This window comes from Anomaloglossus baeobatrachus, chromosome 12 (genome assembly GCF_048569485.1).
Source record: "Anomaloglossus baeobatrachus isolate aAnoBae1 chromosome 12, aAnoBae1.hap1, whole genome shotgun sequence".
NCBI classification, from domain to species: Eukaryota; Metazoa; Chordata; class Amphibia; order Anura; family Aromobatidae; genus Anomaloglossus; species Anomaloglossus baeobatrachus.
In genome coordinates, this window is record NC_134364.1 from 117,195,599 (window position 1) to 117,217,912 (window position 22,314).

The 22,314-nt window shown below is 44.9% G+C and overlaps 2 protein-coding genes across 3 annotated transcripts in view; both read left to right on the top strand.

Annotated features, from left to right (window-relative positions):
• Positions 1–22,314, top strand: part of PLCB2 (phospholipase C beta 2) — a 203,852-nt gene that overhangs the window by 81,191 nt on the left and 100,347 nt on the right. The gene's annotated exons all lie outside the window — the stretch shown is intronic.
• Positions 14,839–20,361, top strand: LOC142257508 (uncharacterized). The gene is made up of 2 exons (XM_075329650.1): positions 14,839–14,941; positions 15,137–20,361. The coding sequence occupies exon 2, from the start codon at positions 15,342–15,344 to the stop codon at positions 19,803–19,805; it is 4,464 nt and encodes a 1,487-aa protein (XP_075185765.1). The 5' UTR covers positions 14,839–14,941; positions 15,137–15,341; the 3' UTR covers positions 19,806–20,361.

The following is a 22,314-nucleotide window of genomic DNA, read 5'->3' on the forward strand; positions in this document are numbered from 1 at the left end:
AGGGGATATCTGGAAGGGGGTGAATACGTTTTCAGTGCACCGCATGAAGAAATAAAAAAATTAATTTCCTACAGCCGAGTTACTAGACAAAATTCAAATGCAGGTTATGCCATGAAATCTTAGCTGGGATTGACTGTGGCTCTTTTATCCTTGGTTTGTGTGCAGGATTTTGCACAGATTTGCATAGTAGGATATGATTACTGGTGTCATTTGCACAGGAAATGCGTCTAGGTAAATCCACAGAAAACAGATCTCTTGCTCTGGAGCAGCTGCCTTTGTTGGTATAATGCCTTTTACATGCTGATGTGTGATTGCCGGGATATAGATTGTCGAGATTCACCACATAATCCCTTCTCCGGTTACGTGAAGCTTAAATAAACTAAAATGTGTTTACTTCGAGATTATAGGGACGTGACAAGAAACCCGTGTAATGAGGTGTCCTCAACACAATTCTACATCTAGTATTCACTGCCAATTTTCTAATAAGTGCAGAACACAAATAGCTATGGAAGTAAAGGTACCGTCACACTACCCTGACCTGGCAGGGATCGCTGGAGCGTCGCTACACGGGTTGCTGGTGAGCTGTCACACAGGCAGATCTCACCAGCAACCAGGGACCAGCCCCCAGCCAGCAGCGACGCGTGGAAGCATGCTGCGCTTGGAAACTAAGGTAAATATCGGGTAACCAACCCGATATTTACCTTGGTTACCAGCGCACACCGCTTAGCGCTGGCTCCCTGCACTCCTAGCCACAGTACACATCGGGTTAATTACCCGATGTGTAGTCTGGCTATGTGTGCAGGGAGCAGGGAGCCGGCACCCGGCACTAACAACGTGAGAGCGGCGGACGCTGGTAACGAAGGTAAATATCGGGTAACCAACCCGATATTTACCTTGGTTACCAGCGCACACCGCTTAGCGCTGGCTCCCTGCACTCCTAGCCACAGTACACATCGGGTTAATTACCCAATGTGTAGTCTGGCTATGTGTGCAGGGAGCCGGCACTAACAGCGTGAGAGCGGCGGACACTGGTAACGAAGGTAAATATCGGGTAACCAAGGTAAGGGCTTCTTTGTTACCCGATATTTACATTGATTACCAGCGTCCGCAGAAGCCGGCTCCCTGCTCACTGCACATTCAGTTGTTGCTCTGTCGCTGTCACACACACAGCGATGTGCGCTTCACAGCGGGAGAGCAACAACTAAAAAATGGCCCAGGACATTCAGCAACAACCGGCGACCTCACAGCAGGGGCCAGGTTGTTGCTGGATGTCACACACAGCAACATCGCTAGCAAGTTGTGCCTCAGCAGCGATGTTGCTAGCGATGTTGCTTAGTGAGACGTGGCCTTAATGCTAAAAGAGACTCCAAAAAATGCAGAGAATGCGATAAATAGAAAAATAACACCCCACAACCACGATGCAGTGTCCGAGGATGCCCCTAATCTAAACACTTAGATGCCTGCTCCAAAAAAATATGGTGGGTGCCAACTAACTTCAATTGTGATGACTAGTGGTAACTCACATCACTTAGATTCAACCCCTTAAATGCCACAATCAATAGCAAACATAGCATCTAAGTAGTTAAAACATAAGCCCATCCCCCCACTTTTTTTTAATTAAAAAAAGTACAAAAATCAATATATTTGGTATTGCTATTTACATAAAACTCTTCTGTACATGCTCCACAAATACGGTGTGGGTGAAAGCTGCCTTTAACTGTGAGGAGTGGTGCTAACTCAGATCACTGCAGGTTAATCCCTTAGATGCCACAGTCAATAGCAGATGTAGCATCTAAGCAGTTAGACAGAGTGTTTGCCTATCATTGCTCCTTTTTCCAATTCTTTTAACTTCTTTTTTTTTTTTTTTTAAATCAAACATATTTGGTAATACCATATCCATAAAAGTCCAAACTTAAAATTATATATGCTGTGGGTGCTTAATAAATACACAATGAGGCTCCCCTACCTTTAAATGCGATGACTGGTGGCAACTCAGATCACTGCAGTTTAATCCTTACCGTTCTAAAGTTTGACCTCATCCGACATTATGATTCTCCTGTTCCGCTCCGTCCGATGCGGCATTTTGTTGGATTTGTTCTGACTAGTATTGACTTTAGCCACTTATAGATAGCACAGGTTGTACTCCCCTTCATGCCTTTTAAAATGCTAAAAAAAGAAAAAAAATTGTATTGGAAAAGGGTTAATCCCTTACATGCCACAGTCAATAGTGACCATAGCATCTAAGTAGTTAAAGTGACAGCTCATCATTCCTCCCTTTTTTAATTTTCTTCATTAAAATGAAACATAATTGGTATCATCCAGTTCATAAAAGTCCAAACTTTTAAACAAGTACATGATAGGTGCCAGCTGCGTTTAACTGGTGCCAACTCAGGTCATTGTGACCTAAAGGGGTTGGAAACTAGTAGGACAACACTTCGCATCACCCATGTTTGCCCCCATTAAAATGAAAAAGCTTATACTCGCCTATCGTGCCAGTGTAACTCCATTGGTGCCGGCGTTCGCTCTCCTGAGGCTCATCTAAGGTTGCAACGTTAGGCGAGCCCCGCAACCCAATCACCGCCAGGGTCACTGTCCCCACCAACAAAAAAATATGTAATCAACAAGAAGTGAGAGCTTTAGCTGCCGCTCACTTCCCGCTAATTACTTATAGGTCCGAAGGTGTGGTGTCATGTCCCCACCAGAATCTGCTCCTGTGACTTCTGTTTCGGTCACCAGGCGCTGCCGTATTCCCGTCGTGGGCAGTGCTGGTGATAGGGGAAGAGTTAGTACCAGTGGCTCTGGTGGACGCAGGCTCCGACCATCAACTAAACTGGGTTTGACTGGGACCTGCTGTACCACTGGCTGACTGTAGTGGTGTGTGCCTTCCAGCCAAAGTTACCACCTTTCAGCTACTGCCAATGGGAAGGCACCACACTCTTCTTATTCCCCCACCTGTCTGCTGGTCCCTGCCAGATTTAGTCTTGCAGTATACTGTTTGTTTCTGGTTCGCACCCTGCTCCTGAAATTCTGAGCCCCGTGTTTGACCTCTGCCTGATTTCTGACCATTCTCCTGCCTGCCCTGTTTTGTACTTTGCTGCAATCTCCGGTTTGACCTTAGCCTGAATTCCTGACTACGCTCTTGCCTGCTGATTTTGTCCCTTTTTGTACTTGCTGATTTGACCTTGCCTGACAACTACTCTCCTCTGGATTGCAGCCTTCCATAGGCAGCGATCTCCAGGGCCCTGTAGTGATTCCAAATCCCTGTACAGGGGTTAAAGGGTTTCGAGGTTTTCTTGGGATCCTCCTGAGTAGGAGGCTAGCCTCTAGTCTGTCCTTGACAGTCACCCTGTGTCTGTGGCCCCGGGCAGACGTCACATGGGGAGAGGGAAAACAGTGCTAATTGTGGGCATGATAACCTTATGTGAGCACCAGAACAGCAAACGCCGGCACCACTAGAGTTGCGCTGGCACGAGAGGTGAGTATAAGCTTATTAATTTTAATGAGGAAAGCATGGGGAATGAGTAGGGGTTGTCCTCATATTGGACAACCCTTTTAATTCTTTAGATGTCTCAATGTCTCAGTCAACAGAATCCATAGCATCTAAGCAGAGTATCAACCCATCGCGCTCTCTATCAGGTCATTTTTTTTTATCTACACATGGAGATATAGCAATAAAAGAAATAAAAACAGAGCAACAATGGCGGAGTTTTAGATATATATCAGAAAAAGATGACAATTCAGCTTCAGAGAGTGCAGGGCGGCTTCCACATTTTTGGTGTTTGGTCGTCTGACGTGGTGTGTGTGGTGTATGTGTGATCCAGAGCTCGGAGGAACTATTGCAGGAGAGGAAGTCAGACTTGTTCATTTCTTTATAATAGATGTAGATATGTTTTCTTTCCAGAATTTGGCAGTCTCTTACTATTTTCAGCCAAGTAAATATTGCCACATGCCAGCCGTCACTTCCTATTTTTTTCACGTACAGTAAAATTATATTACTTTGCATAAAGATTAGATCATAAATTGTCCAAAACCAGTAAATTCCTATCCTTCTCAGTATGCAAATTTTATCATTGTTGTAGACTGTGGTTACAATGTAGTATAAAAAAAAACCCATATAGACTAACACGTGGTGAGGTGAACATGGGTGCTACATTGGGTGCATAAACTGAGACCGGTGGGGCTAGGGGAAAATAGGTGTTAATGGTAGAGATAGGAGAATCGATTGCAGGGTTCCTATCCAAATGGTTCCAGATTACTGATCTGGCTGTTGGTTGTCATGATTCGTGCATGGCTCTGCTGTTCCTGAGCCGATGCATGTATCCTGCTTCCGGGGTTTAAGTCTCTTGGAGGGGCCTGTTCGTTCTGGCCTCTTTCCGGAGGTCGCGCCGCCATATCTTTGTGCTGCTACCTCCAGGACGCCACCAGTAATATTTTCGGCTCTGCTGCGTGCACTCTTCCTGAGAAAAGTTCTTCGTTTCTTGTCCTGCTATCTTGTACAGTTCATCCTGACCTCCATCACTTCTACCCAACCTGACCTGACCTCCATTTCCCCGGCCTGTCCTGACCTCTGTCCTTCCTACCCAACCTGACCTGACCTCCATTTCCCCAGCCTGTCCTCACCTCTGTCCCACCTGCCCGTCCTGACATCCATCTCTCCTTCCTGACCTTACCTCCGTTCCTACCTATCCTCCGGATGTCAGTCCTGTTCCGTGTCCTCCACTCCCTCCCTTGTGCTTACTTGTTCTCCCAGTATCCGACCTCGGCTCTGTTCTTTGACTTTGGATAGTTTTCTCCTCAGTACAAGGGTGACCTCCCAGCATAGACCCTGACTGATTGAATATCCCTGCTCTTGTGTTAGCGACCTCTAGTGGGCTTCTGTCTTAGTGCACTCAGGAGTTATCCTTCTACCTGAGTCCCAGCACACCCTAGCGGTAGCTTGACATTGGTAAACTTCAAAAGATTATTTTTAAAAAGAAGAGGGCCCAATGCCGACCCTTATTGTACCCCACTATTAATTGTGACCCAACTAGAATGTCTTCCATTAATAACCACCCTCTATTTCCTATCACTGAGACAACTGATAACCTATTAACTAGAGATGGAAAAATCAATTTGCAGGCTTCCCGTCCAATGGTCCCAGACTACTGATCTGGCTGCTGGTAAAATTTACCAGGTCCCTTTTAAATTGAAGGGGGTCCAATACTGACCCTTATGGTACTCCACTATTAACAGTGACCCAAGCAGAGTGTATTCTGTTAATAGTGGTGACAGTAGTAATAATCTCTATAAAGAGCTGTGGAATATGCTGGCTGTTACGGGGGGCTGTCTGATAATAACCTAAAGGAGTATCAGACAGTCAGGGTCCACCGTGCAAAGACTTTGCTGCAGACTATGGCAGAGTGCAATACCTCTGTTAACTCACAGAAGGATATAATAAGTAAGTAAAGCAATTCCTCCCTTACTTGGAGGGTGTGTAGAATGGTCTCTGTTAATAATCACAGAGACAAAGGCAATGTGTGCGAAATGGCACCTACCTAGGTCCGCTCTTCTAGTGGTGCAAAAGAGACGAACAGCAGCGTAAGCCGCACAAAGCTCCTACCTGCGTTCGCTCCACTAGTGTGCGAGGACACGAACCACTAGATATGGCACCTGCCTAGGCCCGCTCTTCTAGAGGTGCAAAAGAGACGAACAGCAGCGTAAGCTGCACAAAGCTCCTACCTGCGTTCGCTCCACTAGTGTGCGAGGACACGAACCACTAGATATGGCACCTGCCTAGGCCCGCTCTTCTAGTGGTGCAAAAGAGACGAACAGCAGCGTAAGCCGCACAAAGCTCCTACCTCTGTTCGCTCCCCTAGTGTGCGAGGATACGAACAACTGCCAGACGCAGTATAAGGAACGTTACCCTAGCGGCAACGTCCACCTACGAGTAGAATCACAAGGCCCAGCCGGACCATGTGCGTCAGGCACCTGCCTATGTCCGCTCCACTAAGAGGTAAGGATACGGACAGCAGCCGAAGCTGTAAGGTATAAGAACGCTACCCTGCCGGTAGCGCTCACCTAGCATAGACAGAGGAATGCCTAGAGGAACGCGCACAGAGCGTCTACTCTCATGCATGAACCAAGAGGACTGAGCGCCATGCGGCGTGTGTCAGGGTCTTATATAGACTCTGTGCCTCATCCAAGATGGAGGACACCAGAGCCAATCCGCTGCCAGAACGACAGGAGTGACGTCATGCTGGCCTATCACCGAGCAAGGCGTCACAAGCACATGACCAGCGACCAATCGGCATAGAAGGTGTCAGAGACATGTGACCTCGTGTCAGCGATGATGTCACCCGCACATGTGCAATGGCTCCAAGATAGGACTTAGTCTCCGGCGCTCGCACATGTGCAGTAGCAAGAAATCTGGACTTAGTCTCCAGCGCTCGCACATGTGCAGTAGCAAGAAATCTGGACATAGTCTCCAGTGCACGCAGCAACCGTAACACTGGCACTATAAGCAATGCAAAATAATAATAACCATTCTCTGTTTATCACTGAGACAATTGATAACTCATTAACTAGAGATTGGAGAATTACTTCGCAGAACCTCAATGAAGCAGCCAGGTCAATAATTTGTGATAGGAGGCCTGTTTAATTACCACTAAGTTGCCATTATCTCTGGCTCTTATTTTGATTTTCCAGTCTGGTGCAATGTTGTGTATATGATAAAGCAATGATTATGTCGTGGCATCCCAGATAATAAAAAGAAGCCCTGGGGATGATGGCAGCTCAGTGGAAATTTGCAGGGCTGCCATTCATCTGTCACAGATTACTGACCTGGTTGCTGGATTAGGGTCCTGTGAATTGAGTTTCCAATAACTAGTTTGTGTCATGGATACATAACAAAGGGTGGTTATTATAAGAACTCATTCTAATAGGTAATATTTAACAATGGGGTGCCACAATGGTCAGCATTGGGCCCTCTTCTTTTGAAAGTGAACTTGTTAGCTAGACTGAATAGTCTCCCCCTATACACAAAAAAAACAAATGTGCAACCAAGAATGATATGACTGTTTGATAACGTAGGTCTGTAGTCTTCTACTCACCTTCTTAACTAGATTGACAGTGTGTGTAAAGTGAGACTCATGTCAGTGTATTGAGCGCAGGAGCACCAAACAGATGTTTAGAACCGATAAGACAGTTTCTGATTTTCTACTTTCTGTTATTCAGACACCATTAATCAGTTGGCAGGTTCCCTTTAGTACATTTATTAGGAGGGCTGAGAGTAGAATTTTAATATTTGAAAGGTTACTTAGCTCTGTAAGATAATACTGTAAACGCAGAGGATTAATTAATTTTTAGGGAAATTGGAGGCTCGGGCCGAGAAGCAGGAATTTAAGTTTAACGTCGAAAATGTGATAGTCATGATTTTTTTTTCATTGGCTTTCATGAAAAAAATAGCATTATTTGGATTTTGCAGGCTCTTTGCTTCTCTGCGTAGTCATCTTTGATATGATCAGGAGGAGGCAATGAGCTCAGAAAAAGACAGATAAAAGTTATGGACTCAACCGCAATCCATCGGAAAGAGCTCACTGACAATTCTCTGTTAACTCATTCCACAGTCACCCATACACAGTACAATACAGAAGAAATGGAAGGCAAACGGTGCATAATTTTTAGTGCAAAAATTATTTTTAGACCCAAATACATACATGAAAGAAAATTGTCCCAAAGGAGGACAATCAATGTCAAGCCTGTGTCATGATTCACTCATGGCTCTGCTCTATGCCATTGTGTCCTAGGTGTTTTAGTGTTGTCTATATTGTCCGGGTTCAGGCTATTCAGTCGTGTCTTGTTCAGAGTGATCGCTCTGCCTCATCTTGGAGCTGTCTCACCCTGGACGCCGCCAGTAATAGTGCCTGCTCTGCACTGTACGCTTCTGATTTCCGTGAGTTGTTCTGATCTTGTCCTATTACCTTGCGTCCCGTTCCCTGACCTCCATCCCTCCCGTATTGTCTGTACTGCCCGTCTTGATGACCCTCAACCTGTTTTGTAACCCCGGCCCCGCTCTCTCCTCTGTACCTTTGTGTCTTCCCGGCTTCTGACCCCGGCTTGTTATCTGACCACGGCTCTGCTCCCTTTCTGTACCTGACACTATTTCCTGGCTTACTGACCACCGGCTTGCACGTGACCTCGGCTTCTCTTGCTCCTCTGTACTGACGTGACCTCCTGGCTTCTGACACTTGGCTTGATTGCAGACTGTCCCTGCCTAGGTACTAGTGACCCCTAGTGGTCAAGCGCCTCATTACACCTAGGAACTCTACACTATACCAGTGTACCTGCGCCCCCTGGTGGTGAGCGTTACAACCTGAATTTATTTTGCTATTTGTTTGACCAAGGAAGTGGCATGGTCAAGAATCTAAAAAGTGAATTCCAGATTGTCAAATACCAATTATGGTTAGAGTAATGTTAATAATGGCTATTTCAGATTCCCCTTTATTTAATCCCATAGCTGCATGTTCATCCATATTTAGTTGTGTGTGGTAACTTTGGAAAGTGATGGAAGTATCAAAGGATACAAATTGTATATTTGTTTCCATTAATTGTATATTTAATATTTAGTCTATTAATTGTATCTATTATTGACCCTTTATCTTTACCTTTATTTGCATTAGAGCTGGACTTTTCATGTTTTTGTGACGTTTTAATAAAGCAACAGTGACACCTGGTGGTTCACTACTGTATTTACAGTTGTTCCTAAATACTGTATAAAATATAAATATTAGAGCCATATTTCCATACTTTTAAGTAATGAATGTAAGTTATCTGGATGTTAGGCTTCACATAGAGACCCCTATCTTACCTTACAGAGAATACATTGCAAAAAGCTTTGATTTTGAAAGCTGTAGTAATAAAAAACTGCACATAAAATGCATCATGTGGAAAGCAAATCTCAGCCAAAACACTTTGACTGTACAGTACAGACCAAAAGTTTGGACACACCTTCTCATTCAAAGACTTTTCTTTATTTTCAGGACTCTGACAGATTGAATGAATCAGAACTATGAATGAAAACATGTGGAATGAAATAATGAAATACTTAACAAAAAAGTGTGAAACAACTGAAAATATGTCTTATATTCTAGGTTCTTCACAGTAGCCACCTTTTGCTTTGATTACTGCTTTGCACACTCTTGGCATTCTCTTGATGAGCTTCAAGAGGTAGTCACCGGAAATGGTTTTCCAACATAGATAATGGTATAATGCGTCAAGCATATGGAAAAATATTGGAATATACAATGAAAAATGCTACTTGCTAATTTGAACATGTGAATAATGAATTGCATACCTGCTATGAATATTTTTTTTTTTTTTTTCTGAATGTGAACACAGCTCCGCCCCTTTCGGCCATGTTTTTTCCATCTCCTATATAAGAAAGTCCTTAGTTACCCCTCTCCACCCACAGCAGTTTTTAATTGCAATGAGATGACACACAGGGTCACAGAGCTAGGGACCCCAATATAGAGATATGCCTTGACGAGGCTTTGGGGCTCAGTTACATTGATCAATGCGATTGCTAAATATCTCCTTTTTCCTAATATTCATAGCAGGTATGCAATTCATTATTCACATGTTCAAATTAGCAAGTAGCATTTTTCATTGTATATTCCAATATTTTTCCATATGCTTGACGCATTATACCATTATCTATGTTTGATGTGCATCCTTATCCTTTGTATAGTATGTATTTTTTGGCTTGCACTCATAATATATATATTAGTGCTCACTTCAGTTATCCTATTCAGTTATGGTTTTCCAACAGTCTTGAAGGAGTTCCCAGAGATGCTTAGCACTTGGTGACCCTTTTGCCTTCACTCTGCGGTCCAGCTCACCCCAAACCATCTCGATTGGGTTCAGGTCTGGTGACTGTGGAGGCCAGGTCATCTGGCGTAGCACCCCATCACACTCCTTCTTAGTCAAATAGCCCTTACACAGCCTGGAGGTGTGTTTGTCCTATTGAAAAATAAATTATGGTCCAACTAAACGCAAACCGGATGGAATAGCACGCCGCTGCAAGATGCTGTGGTAGCCATGCTGGTTCTGTATGCCTTCAATTTTGAATAAACCCCAACAGTGTCACCAGCAAAGCCCCCCCCCCACACCATCACACCTCCTCCTCCATGCTTCACGGTGGGAACCAGCCATGTAGAGGCCATCCGTTCACCTTTTCTACAAAGACACGGTGGTTGGATCCAAAGATCTCAAATTTGGACTCATCAGACCAAACACAGATTTCCACTGGTCTAATGTCCATTCCTTGTGTTATCTTCTGCTTGTTGCCTGTCCTTAGCAGTGGTTTCCTAGCAGCTATTTTACCATGAAGGCTGCTGCACAAAGTCTCCTCTTAACAGTTGTTCTAGAGATGAGAAGGTGTGTCCAAACTTTTCGTCTGTACTGTATATATTCCCAAATAGTCTGTACTCGTCAATATAGTAAGCAAATATTTCCACCATATAGTCAGTGGTGCTCCCCAATACTGTGAGTGCAGTCTAAAACAATTGTGCCTGCTATTTATCCAAATAATTGCAGATGCTGGTCTCTAAAATTGTGCCTGCGTTACCAACTAATTGCACCTAGTGCTCCCAATGCTGTGCCTGCAGTCCCAAATAATTGCACCTAGTGCTCCCCAATGCTGTGCCTGCAGTCCCAAATAATTGCACCTAGTGCTCCCCAATGCTGTGCCTGCAGTCCCAAATAATTGCACCTAGTGCTCCCCAATGCTGTGCCTGCAGTCCCAAATAATTGCACCTAGTGCTCCCCAATGCTGTGCCTGCAGTCCCAAATAATTGCACCTAGTGCTCCCCAATGCTGTGCCTGCAGTCCCAAATAATTGCACCTAGTGCTCCCCAATGCTGTGCCTGCAGTCCCAAATAATTGCACCTAGTGTCCCCAATGCTGTGCCTGCAGTCCCAAATAATTGCACCTAGTGTCCCCAATGCTGTGCCTGCAGTCCCAAATAATTGCACCTAGTGTCCCCAATGCTGTGCCTGCAGTCCCAAATAATTGCACCTAGTGTCCCCAATGCTGTGCCTGCAGTCCCAAATAATTGCACCTAGTGTCCCCAATGCTGTGCCTGCAGTCCCAAATAATTGCACCTAGTGTCCCCAATGCTGTGCCTGCAGTCCCAAATAATTGCACCTAGTGCTCCCCAATGCTGTGCCTGCAGTCCCAAATAATTGCACCTAGTGTCCCCAATGCTGTGCCTGCAGTCCCAAATAATTGCACCTAGTGCTCCCCAATGCTGTTCCTGCAGTCCCAAATAATTCGACCTATTGATCCCCAATGCTGTGCCTGCAGTAATTGCACCTAGTGCTCTCCAATGCTGTGCCTTCAGTCCCAATAAATTGCACCTAGTGCTCTCCAATGCTGTGCCTGCACTCCCAAATAATTGAACCTTGTGCTCCCAATGCTGTGTCTGCAGTCCCAAATATTTGCACCTAGTGCTCTCCAATGCTGTGCCTGCACTCTCAAATAATTGCACCTAGTGTCCCCAATGCTGTGCCTGCAGTCCCAAATAATTGCACCTAGTGCTCCCCAATGCTGTGCCTGCACTCCCAAATAATTGCACCTAGTGCTCTCCAATGCTGTGCCTGCAGTCCCAAATTATTTCACCTAGTGCTCCCCAATGCTGTGCCTGCACTCCCAAATAATTGCACCTAATGCTTCCCAATGCTGTGCCTGCAGTCCCAAATAATTTGACCTATTGATCCCCAATGCTGTGCCTGTAGTAATTGCACCTAATGCTGTGACTGTAGTTCCAAATAACTGCACCTAATACTCCCCAATGCTGTGACTGCAGTCCTAAATAATTGCACCTAGTGCTCCTTAATGCTGTTCCTGAGAATGAACAGTGCTTACAGTTTCTATTCTATTGAGCTATACCGGCCATTTTAAGCAATGTACTAACAAGGTAGACTGCAGTGGTGGTCGGTCTTCTACAACCCCTGGCAAAAGTTCTGGCCTCCCCTGGCTCTGAGGATGTTCATTCAGTTGTTTACTTTTGCTTAAAAAAAGCAGATGACAGACGGCACAAAACTAAGGTCATTTCAAATGGTAACTTTCTGGCTTTAAGGAACAGTAAAAAAAAAAAATCATGAAAACATAATGTGCAGCCAGGAACGGTTACTTATCAAACCCAAAAAGGGGGAAAGCATTATGGAATCACTCAATTATGACGAAAAAATTATGCAATAACCCTGTAAATTTTCATTCCCAAAACTAACACCTGTATCAAATAAGATCTGCTCGTTAGTCTGCATCTAAAAAGGAGTGATCACACCTTGGAGAGCTGTTGCACCAAGTGGACTGACATGAATCATGGCTCCAACACAAGAGATGTCAATTGAAACAAAGGAGAGGATTATCAAACTCTTAAAAGAGGGTAAATCATCATGCAATGTTACAAAAGATTTTGGCCGTTCACAGTCAGCTGTGTCTAAAATCTGGACCAAAAACAAACAACATGGGAAGGTTGTTAAAGGCAAACATACTGGTAGACCAAGGAAGACATCAAGCGTCAAGACCGGAAACTTAAAGCAATATGTCTCCAAAACAGGAAATGCACAACAAAACAAATGAGGAATGAATGGGAAGAAACTGGTGTCAATGTCTGTGACCGAACTGTAAGAAATCGCCTAAAGGAAATGAGATTTACATACAAATAAGCTAAACAATAAAAAGATAAAAAGATGACTGCCTGAAGAGAACATGTAAATTTCCACAGTCATTGATGATATGGGGCTGCATGTCAGGTAAAGGCACTGGGGAGATGGCTGTCATTACATTTTCAATAAATGCCCACGTTTACATTGAAATTTTGGACACTTTTCTTATTTCATCAATTGAAAGGATGTAGGGGATGATAAAATAATTTATCAAGATGATAATGCATCCTGCCATAGAGCAAAAACTGTGAAAACATTCCTTGAAAGAAGACAGATAAGGACTATGTCATGGCCTGCAAATAGTCCGGATCTCAATCCAAGTGAAAATCTTTGGTGGAAGTTGAAGAAACTGGTCCTTGACAAGGCTCCAACCTGCAAAGCTGATCTGGCAACAGCAATCAGAGAAAGATGTAGCCAGATTGATGATTGGTACTGTTTGTCACTCATTGAGTCCATGCCTCAGAGACTGCAAGCTGTTATGAAAGCCAGAGGTGGTGCAACAAAATACTAGTGATGTATTGGAGGGTTCTTTTGTTTCTTTTTCATGATTTCATATTTTTTTCCTCAGAATTGAGTTGATTCCATAATTTTTCCCCCTGTTTGGTCTTGTAAAGTAACCGTTACTGGCTGCACATGATGTTTTCATGATTTTTTTATTGTTTCTTAAAGCCAGAAAGTTGCCATTTGAAATGATTTTAGTTTGGTGCCGTCTGTGATCTGCTTTATTTAGACAACTGAATGAACATCCTCAGAGCCAGGTGACTCCATAATTTTTGCCAGGGGTTGTAGTCAAGGAGCTGCAAACAAAAGTGGTTATATAACAAGAACGGCAGGCAATTTTCATAAATGGCAAATTGCAAATGTACTTTTTTTTTAGCAAAATATTTGATAATATTCATCTATGAAGAGGAGAATAAGTAATATTCTTGACTATACCTCTCCCCTCTATTACAGCTTTGCTCAGCGGTCTACATGTGATGCTAGTCACTACTTACAAATAGTATAGACGGAAGGGTAGTTAATGGGGCTTTACACGCTATGAGATTGCTAAAGCGATCTCGTTGGGGTTACGGGATTTTTGACGCACATCCGGCCGCGTTAGCGATGTTGTTGCATGTGACACCTATGAGCGATTTTGAATCGTCGCAAAAACGTTCAAAATCGCTCATCGGTGACATCCCCCCTATTCTCGATTATCGCTGCTGCTGCAGGAACTTTGTTGTTTGTCGTTCCTGCGGCAGCACACATCACTGTGTATGACACCGCTGTAACGACAAACATCTCCTTACCTGCATCCACCGGAAAAGGAGGAAGGAAGGAGGTGGGCGGGATGTTGCGTCCCGCTCTTCTCCGCCCCTCCGCTTCTATTCGGCGGCAGTTCAGTGACGCTGCTGTGACGTCGCTGTGACACTGAACGAACCACCCCCTTAGAAAGGAGGTGGTTCGCCGGTCACAGCGACGTCGCAGAGCAAGTATGTGCATGTGACGCTGCCGTAGCGATAATGTTCGCTGTGGCAGCGATCACCACATATCGTGTCACCGACGGGGGCGGGTGCTATCGCACGCGTCATCGCTAGCTGATGCTAGCGATGTCGTAGCGTGTAAAGCGGCCTTTAGGCAAGCCGGGGTCAGGGAACAGGAGGACACGACAGGACACAGGGAGTAACCACAAATGCAGTCAAGTCACAAGCAGAGGGTCAGAATTCCAGGAGAATTCGTATAGATTCAGGGAGGAGACAGAGACGTGGTCAGGTAATGGTCCAAGGTCGAAAGCCAGGAGGTAACGACAAAAACAGGGAGCAGACAGATGTGATCAGGTAATGGTCCAAGGTCCAAAGCCAGGAGGTCACCACAAGAGCAGGGAGCGGGCAGAGAGGAGTTAAACAATGGTCTGGGGTTGTCATGCCTTCATAGAAATGCATATAATTATTTTATTATGCCAAGTAATAAGATTACATTTAGTAATTGACATTGATACTGTCCACTTGTCCAGTGATATCCAACAGCGCCATCTGTTGACAATGTTGTCTTACTGCAGTTAGTTTAATGTTTCACTGGTTACTGTGCAATGAAAATTGTCCTACCAAGGCTTATGTAGTTACCCATCAGACCTTGCATAGGCTCTGCCCCTTCTTCTTCAGCAGCCATTTCAGTTACATGAACACACACATTCTGCATGCTGAATATCTCTCCAGATCTCTGCTCCTTATGTTTGCCTCTACATAGCACAGTCGGTGAGTTATGATCCCCTGGTTAGGGCTCATCAAAATTATAATGTAGTTGGTCTGTTCTGCAAGTATTATCCTGTCATTAGCTAATATGTATTCGCCATGTAGTGCATTTACCCTGCATGTCCTGTATCAAATGGAATGCTATGTAACTCAGATATGTTGTATGTTGTACTTAGTATTTTCATTTATTTCTTGTAGTTTTACACTGATCTCATTAATAAAAGTTGTAAAGGACCCCCAGCGTCCGAGTCAATGCATTGATGGGAAAGAGTTAAGCTGTCTGTCAACTCGTCTTCCAACGCACAGATTGAGGGTGCCAGAACAGTAAAACGACTGCTATTAACGGGGTTGAAGCATAGACGCTGACTTCTATCAGAAAGCAGTCAAGCCGCATACAGACACCATGTCAGATAGAGGATCTGAAGTTTATGTAACACGCTCCCATGTAAGCTCGTCAGCTTCAAGGAAGTCTGTGAGCAGCGCTGCAATTGCCACCGCCAGGGCGAAGGCGGAAGCCGCCAAAGTGAGAGCTGCCTTTGCTGAACAAGAGTTGAAATTAAAGACAGAAAAAGCACGTCTAGAAGCCGACCTTGCAAAACTTGCTGTAGACACAGAAGCAGCAGCAGCAGAAGCTGAAGTACAGGCTTTAGAAGAAGCAGCACGCAGCGACAGTAAAAGTTTCAGGTTAAGGCTCGGACCCGAACTCAGTCATCGGGATATCTCACAACGCACTTCAGACTACGTACTAAAGCATACCGCATCAGACGACCGTCTACATTCAGCTCCAAGAGAGAGACTTAATCCTGCCATTCAGCCATCAACCTTCATTCAACAAACATCCCATGTTAAGCATGAAGGTAATTCCGTCCACCTAACACCATCAGTGTCACCTGCACCCAAGTTTGTAGATTCCTATTACACAGCGAACCGTCCCAAAATGGAGGACCCCGATGGTGACTATCATGGCGACAACGTATTTGATGGCAACAATAACTCACTGGGACCTCATCATAGCAACATGTATCAGGACCACCCTCTCAGAAATCAAGAGCTACCAGATTTCCTCAAGTTCTTCGCACGCCGTGAGTTACTCACCAAAGGTCTTTTAAAGTTTAACGACCGTCCTGAAAGTTACAGAGCGTGGAGAGCTTCCTTCAGAAACGCCACGGCCGGCCTGGACATTTCTGCCAATGAAGAGATCGATCTCTTGGTCAAGTGGCTAGGAAACGAATCAGCAGAACATGCAAAACGCATCAGGGATATCAGCATCAACCACCCGAGCAAAGGTTTGTGCCTGTTATGGGAGAGACTTGATGAGTGCTATGGCTCTTCAGAGAGGATAGAAGAATCCCTCTTCAAAAGGTTGGAGGACTTTCCCAAGATCTCTAATAAGAGCTTTCACATGCTAAGAGAATTGAGCGACCTCTTGGTAGAACTCCAAGTCGCCAAGTTTGAAGGAGACCTGCCAGGCCTCGCGTCCCTAGATGCAGCCAGAGGTATTAAACCCATAGTGAATAAGTTGCCTTACAGTCTGCAAGAGAAATGGTTGAACCGGGGTTCAGATTACAAACAACGTCACAACGTGCCGTTTCCTCCATTCCATGTCTTCGTAGATTTTGTGCGCCAGCAAGCCAAGATCAGGAATGATCCCAGCTTTGACCTTTCCACCGCAGATCCCATCAACCCACGAACAGGTAAGCCTGCTCCAGTACGCAACCCTCGAGGCTCACCTATCACTGTACACAAAACTAATGTGTCTGCTACAGATTCATCACGCAAGACCCACAGTACAACAGAACCTGAAGGGTCACTAACAATTGACCCAGACAAAGAGTGCCCCCTACACAAAAGGCCTCACCCACTGCAACAGTGCAGGAGTTTTAGAGGAAAATCTCTTAAAGACCGTAGAATCTTCCTCAGAGAAAACAACATATGTTACAGATGTTGTGCATCCACATCTCACTTAGCTAGAGACTGCAATGCCAGTATCACTTGTTCGGAGTGTAACAGTCAAGAGCACAGCACAGCTCTACACCCAGAACCAGCCCCACAGAATTCCACGCACATCGACCGACTTACAGAGCACGGCGGGGAGGAGACAGAGAGTACACCTCCTGAAGTGTCACCCCAGTGCACTCAAGTTTGTGGAGAAGGTCTCACTAACAAATCCTGCTCAAAGATCTGTCTGGTTACAGTTTACCCTATGGGCTACAGAGAAAAAGCGGTTAAACTCTATGCTATACTCGACGACCAGAGTAATAGATCACTCGCCAGCTCAGCTTTCTTTGACATCTTTGGAATCAAGGGACTTAGCTGCTCCTACTCACTGAAAACATGTACAGGAGTGAGTGAAGAATCTGGCAGGAGGGCAACAGGTTATCAAATCGAATCCCTAGATGGGAAGACATCTTTACCCCTTCCTACATTAATCGAGTGCAATGCCATCCCGAACAATAGAGAAGAGATACCCACTCCAGAAGCGGCACTACACCATCCCCATTTGAGAAACATAGCGCATCTCATTCCTGCACTTAATTCCCAAGCCAAGTTGGTCCTTTTGCTGGGGAGAGACATCATCAGAGTTCACAAGGTGAGGAAACAGATAAACGGTCCTCATAACTCGCCCTACGCTCAGAAGCTAGATCTAGGATGGGTAGTTATAGGGGACGTCTGCCTCGGGAATGCTCACAAGCCGAACAACGTCCAATCTCTCTACACGAACACATTGGAGAGTGGCCGTCCATCCTTTTTCCTACCCTGCCCCAACAAATTCCTAGTGAAGGAGAATCTCACCAATTCAGCACACTTAAATGGTGGGAAAGACAGATACGCCATGGATGAATTGTGCGACGGAGACAAAGATCATCTAGGGTGCGCTGTCTTTCAAAAGACCAAACAAGATTATAAACTAGCCCATTCCATTGAAGATGAGACCTTCCTGGAGATAATGGATCAAGGATTTCACAAGGATGAAAACGACAGCTGGGTGGCTCCACTACCATTCAAGCCACAAAGACCCCGTCTTCTTAACAACAAAGAGATGGCACTAAAGCGCCTTACCTACTTAAAGCCAAGTTTCTCAAAGAAGCCAGAAATGGAGGTACATTTCTTTGCTTTCATGGACAAAATATTCAAAATACCAACCGACCAAAATCCTGCAGACCATGCGACCAGAGCGGTATCGGCACCACGCCTCAAAGACACTAACTGGCTAGTCAGACCTGCATTTCTGTATCAACCAGTACCCACTGCTCACGAGACACATACACATGAACTCTTCGAACCAGAATCAGATGTAGAGCTACGGCCTCAAGTTTCCACACTTAGCACAACGATCACCAACAGGCACCTTGATTCTCGCCGCTTCCTCAGATTCTCTACCTGTAGATCGGCCTACAGAGCCTTGACTTGCCTGATCCATGTCATTAGATCCTTTAAAAACAGACAGTCGAGACCAGCTCCATGCAAAGGCTGGCATCGTTGTCATAAAGCTTACACAGTAGAAGAGCTCACGCAAGCCAAACACGCAATCATCTGTTGTGTACAGCATGAAGCTTATACCCAGACTCTAGAGTCCCTCCGGAACCACAGAAGTGTCCCAAAAGATAGTCCCCTTAAAAAACTGGACCCGTTTGTGGATACTCAAGGACTGCTGAGAGTCGGGGGACGAATTTCAAATGCAAAGCTTGAAAATGACGAGTGTACTCCAATCATTGTTCCTCATGGCCATGTTGCTTTCCTGCTGGTTGAGCATTATCACGCACAGGTTAGACATCAAGGGCGCTTGATAACTGAAGGAGCCCTACGGGAAGCGGGTTTCTGGATAACAGGAGCTAAGCGACTTGTGAGTAGAGTCATCTTCAAATGTATCATCTGCAGGAAACTCCGTGGTTCTTGTCAATCCCAAAAAATGGCAGACCTACCAGCAGACCATTTGAGTACCGAACCTCCTTTTACTAACGTGGGCCTCGATGTGTTTGGTCCCTGGTCAGTTGTCACACGTCAGACTAGGGGAGGACATGCAAACAGCAAGCGCTGGGCCGTCTTGTTCACATGTTTGAGTATTAGAGCCGTACACATAGAAGTCATTGAGACAATGGACACATCCAGCTTCATAAATGCCTTCAGACGATTCATTTCTCTCAGAGGACATGTAAAGCATATACGCTCTGACAGAGGATCTAACTTTGTAGGAGCATGTGGTGAACTAAAGATTCCCTCAAATCTGGACATTAACCAAGTAGAAAGACGTCTTTCAGAACTAGGTTGTACGTGGACCTTTAACCCACCGCACTCATCTCATATGGGAGGTGTGTGGGAGCGCATGATCGGCATCGCTCGCAGAATCCTCGATTCCATCTTTCTGCAACTTGGTCCTTCGAAGCTCACTCATGAGACTCTAACAACCTTCATGGCCGAGGTAGTAGCTATAATGAACGCCAGACCACTGGTTCCCATATCCAATGACCCTGATGACCTATCTCTGCTCACCCCTTCAACTCTCCTCACCCAGAAGTTTAATGTGAGTATGCCGACTTCTGGAGAGTTTACTACAAAAGACTTGTACAAATCTCAATGGAAAAGAGTTCAAATGTTAGCAGACCTTTTCTGGACTAAGTGGAGAAAACAATATCTCTCTACATTACAGACAAGAGACAAATGGCAAGATAGTAGACCCAACATGAAACCTGGGAATGTCGTCCTAGTGAAGAACACTCAGTCTAAAAGGAACGAGTGGCCTCTAGGATTGGTAACCAAGGTCTTCCCAAGTCAAGACGGACAGGTCAGGAAAGTGGAAATCAAGATTCCCAAGCAAAGTGGAAAGCTGTTTCTTAGACCTGTATCTGAACTTATTCTATTGCTCTAGTTTAAGTTTGTGGCATTCCCCCGGATGCCAGACGGGGAGTGTCATGCCTTCATAGAAATGCATATAATTATTTTATTATGCCAAGTAATAAGATTACATTTAGTAATTGACATTGATACTGTCCACTTGTCCAGTGATATCCAACAGCGCCATCTGTTGACAATGTTGTCTTACTGCAGTTAGTTTAATGTTTCACTGGTTACTGTGCAATGAAAATTGTCCTACCAAGGCTTATGTAGTTACCCATCAGACCTTGCATAGGCTCTGCCCCTTCTTCTTCAGCAGCCATTTCAGTTACATGAACACACACATTCTGCATGCTGAATATCTCTCCAGATCTCTGCTCCTTATGTTTGCCTCTACATAGCACAGTCGGTGAGTTATGATCCCCTGGTTAGGGCTCATCAAAATTATAATGTAGTTGGTCTGTTCTGCAAGTATTATCCTGTCATTAGCTAATATGTATTCGCCATGTAGTGCATTTACCCTGCATGTCCTGTATCAAATGGAATGCTATGTAACTCAGATATGTTGTATGTTGTACTTAGTATTTTCATTTATTTCTTGTAGTTTTACACTGATCTCATTAATAAAAGTTGTAAAGGACCCCCAGCGTCCGAGTCAATGCATTGATGGGAAAGAGTTAAGCTGTCTGTCAACTCGTCTTCCAACGCACAGATTGAGGGTGCCAGAACAGGGGTCAAAAAACTTACATCAGAACACAAGCACAAACAGGAGCCGAGAGCACAACTGCAGAACCAGAGAATACGAATGGCGAGGTTCCGGGAGAGCATGTTCAGTGATGAAACAGAGCAATTACCAGGAAGGTGGGACACCTGAGTAATCAGCACCTCCCAAAACCTGCATGGAATCCTGCGCTGTCAAACAACCTGTCAGCTAGTGCTCAGAGAAACACAGCAGAGCATCTCCAAATATGCAAGATGCTCTGCACAAAGGAAACATGTCACTGCCGCCTCTGTAGTTCAGGAAGGTGCAGTAGAGCATTAACTGTGTGCAAGATGCTCTGCACAGAGGAATCGTGACACTACTTAGGGTGACTATTCAGTAGTCTTGTTTTATTGCTGGGACTTGTGGCTCTGGCCAGCCCAGAAGCTTTGGGGTTGCATTCTGTTTCTTCCTGCTGTCAGCACTGGGTGGGGCTGCTCGCTATATACACCCCTAGGAATCAATTCCTATTGCCAGTTAAAAAGTTCAGTTTACCTGGTCTGTCGCCCAAGTCCTGTCTCTTGTGTCTTCTGATTTACAGTGAGAAAAAAAAAAGTGCGGTATTTATTCAGCCCCCAATTTTGCAAGTTCTCCCCCTTATAAAGATGAGATTTGCCTGTAATTGACATCATAGGTGACCACAACTATGAGACACAAAATGAGAAAACAAATCCAGAAAATCACCGCATCTGATTTGGGAATATTTTTTTGCAAATTATGGTACAAAATAAGTATTTGGTCAATAACAAAAGTTTATCTCAATATTGTGTTCTATATCCTTTGTTGGCAATGACAGAGGTGAAACGTTTTCTGTCTTCACAAGGTTGGCACACACTGTTGGTGGTATGTTGGCCCATTCCTCCATGCAGATCTCCTCTAGAGCAGTGAGGTTTTGGGCCTGTCGCTGGCCAACACGAACGTTCAACTCCCTCCACAGGTTTTCTATGGGGTTGAGATCTGGAGCCTGGCTAGGCCACTCCAGGACCTTCATATGCTTCTTATGAAGCCACTCCTTTGTTTCCCTGGCGGTGTGCTTGGGATCATTATCATGCTGAAAGGCCCATCCACGTTTCATCTTCAATGTCCTTGCTGATGGAAGGAGATTTGCACTCAAAATCTCACGATACATGGCCCCATTCATTCTTTCATGTACACGGATCAGTCGTGCTGGTCCCTTTGCAGAGAAACAGCCCCAAAGCATGATGTTGCCACCCCCATGCTTCACAGTAGGTATGGTGTTCTTTGGATGCAACTCAGCATTTTGTCTCCTCTAAACAGGGTGAGTTGTGTTTCTACCAAACAGTTCCAGACCATATGACATTCTCCCAATACTCTTCTGGATAATCCAAAAGCTCTCTAACAAACTTCAGATGGGCCCAGAAATGTACTGGCTTAAGCAGGGGAACATGTCTGGCACTGCAGGATCTGAGTCCCTGGCGGTGTAGTGTGTTACTGATGGGAGCCTTTGTTATGGTGGTCCCAGCTCTATGCAGGTCATTCACTAGGTCCCCCGTGTGGTTCTGGGAAATTTGCTCTCCGTTCTTGTGATCATTTTGACCCCACAAGGTGAGATCTTGCGTGGAGCCCCACATCAAGGGAGATTAATAGTGGTCTTATATGTCTTCCATTTTCTTATCATTGCTCCCACAGTTGATTTCATCACACCAAGCTGCTTGCCTATTTTAGATTCAATCTTCCCAACCTGGTGCAGGGCTACAATTTTGTTTCTGGTGTCTTTTGACAGCTCTTTGGTCTTCACCATAGTGGAGTTTGGAGTGTGACT

Coding starts and splice junctions, on each gene's coding strand:
- LOC142257508 (XM_075329650.1), top strand. CDS start 15,342: ATGTCAGATAGAGGATCTGAAGTTTATGTAACACGCTCCCATGTAAGC.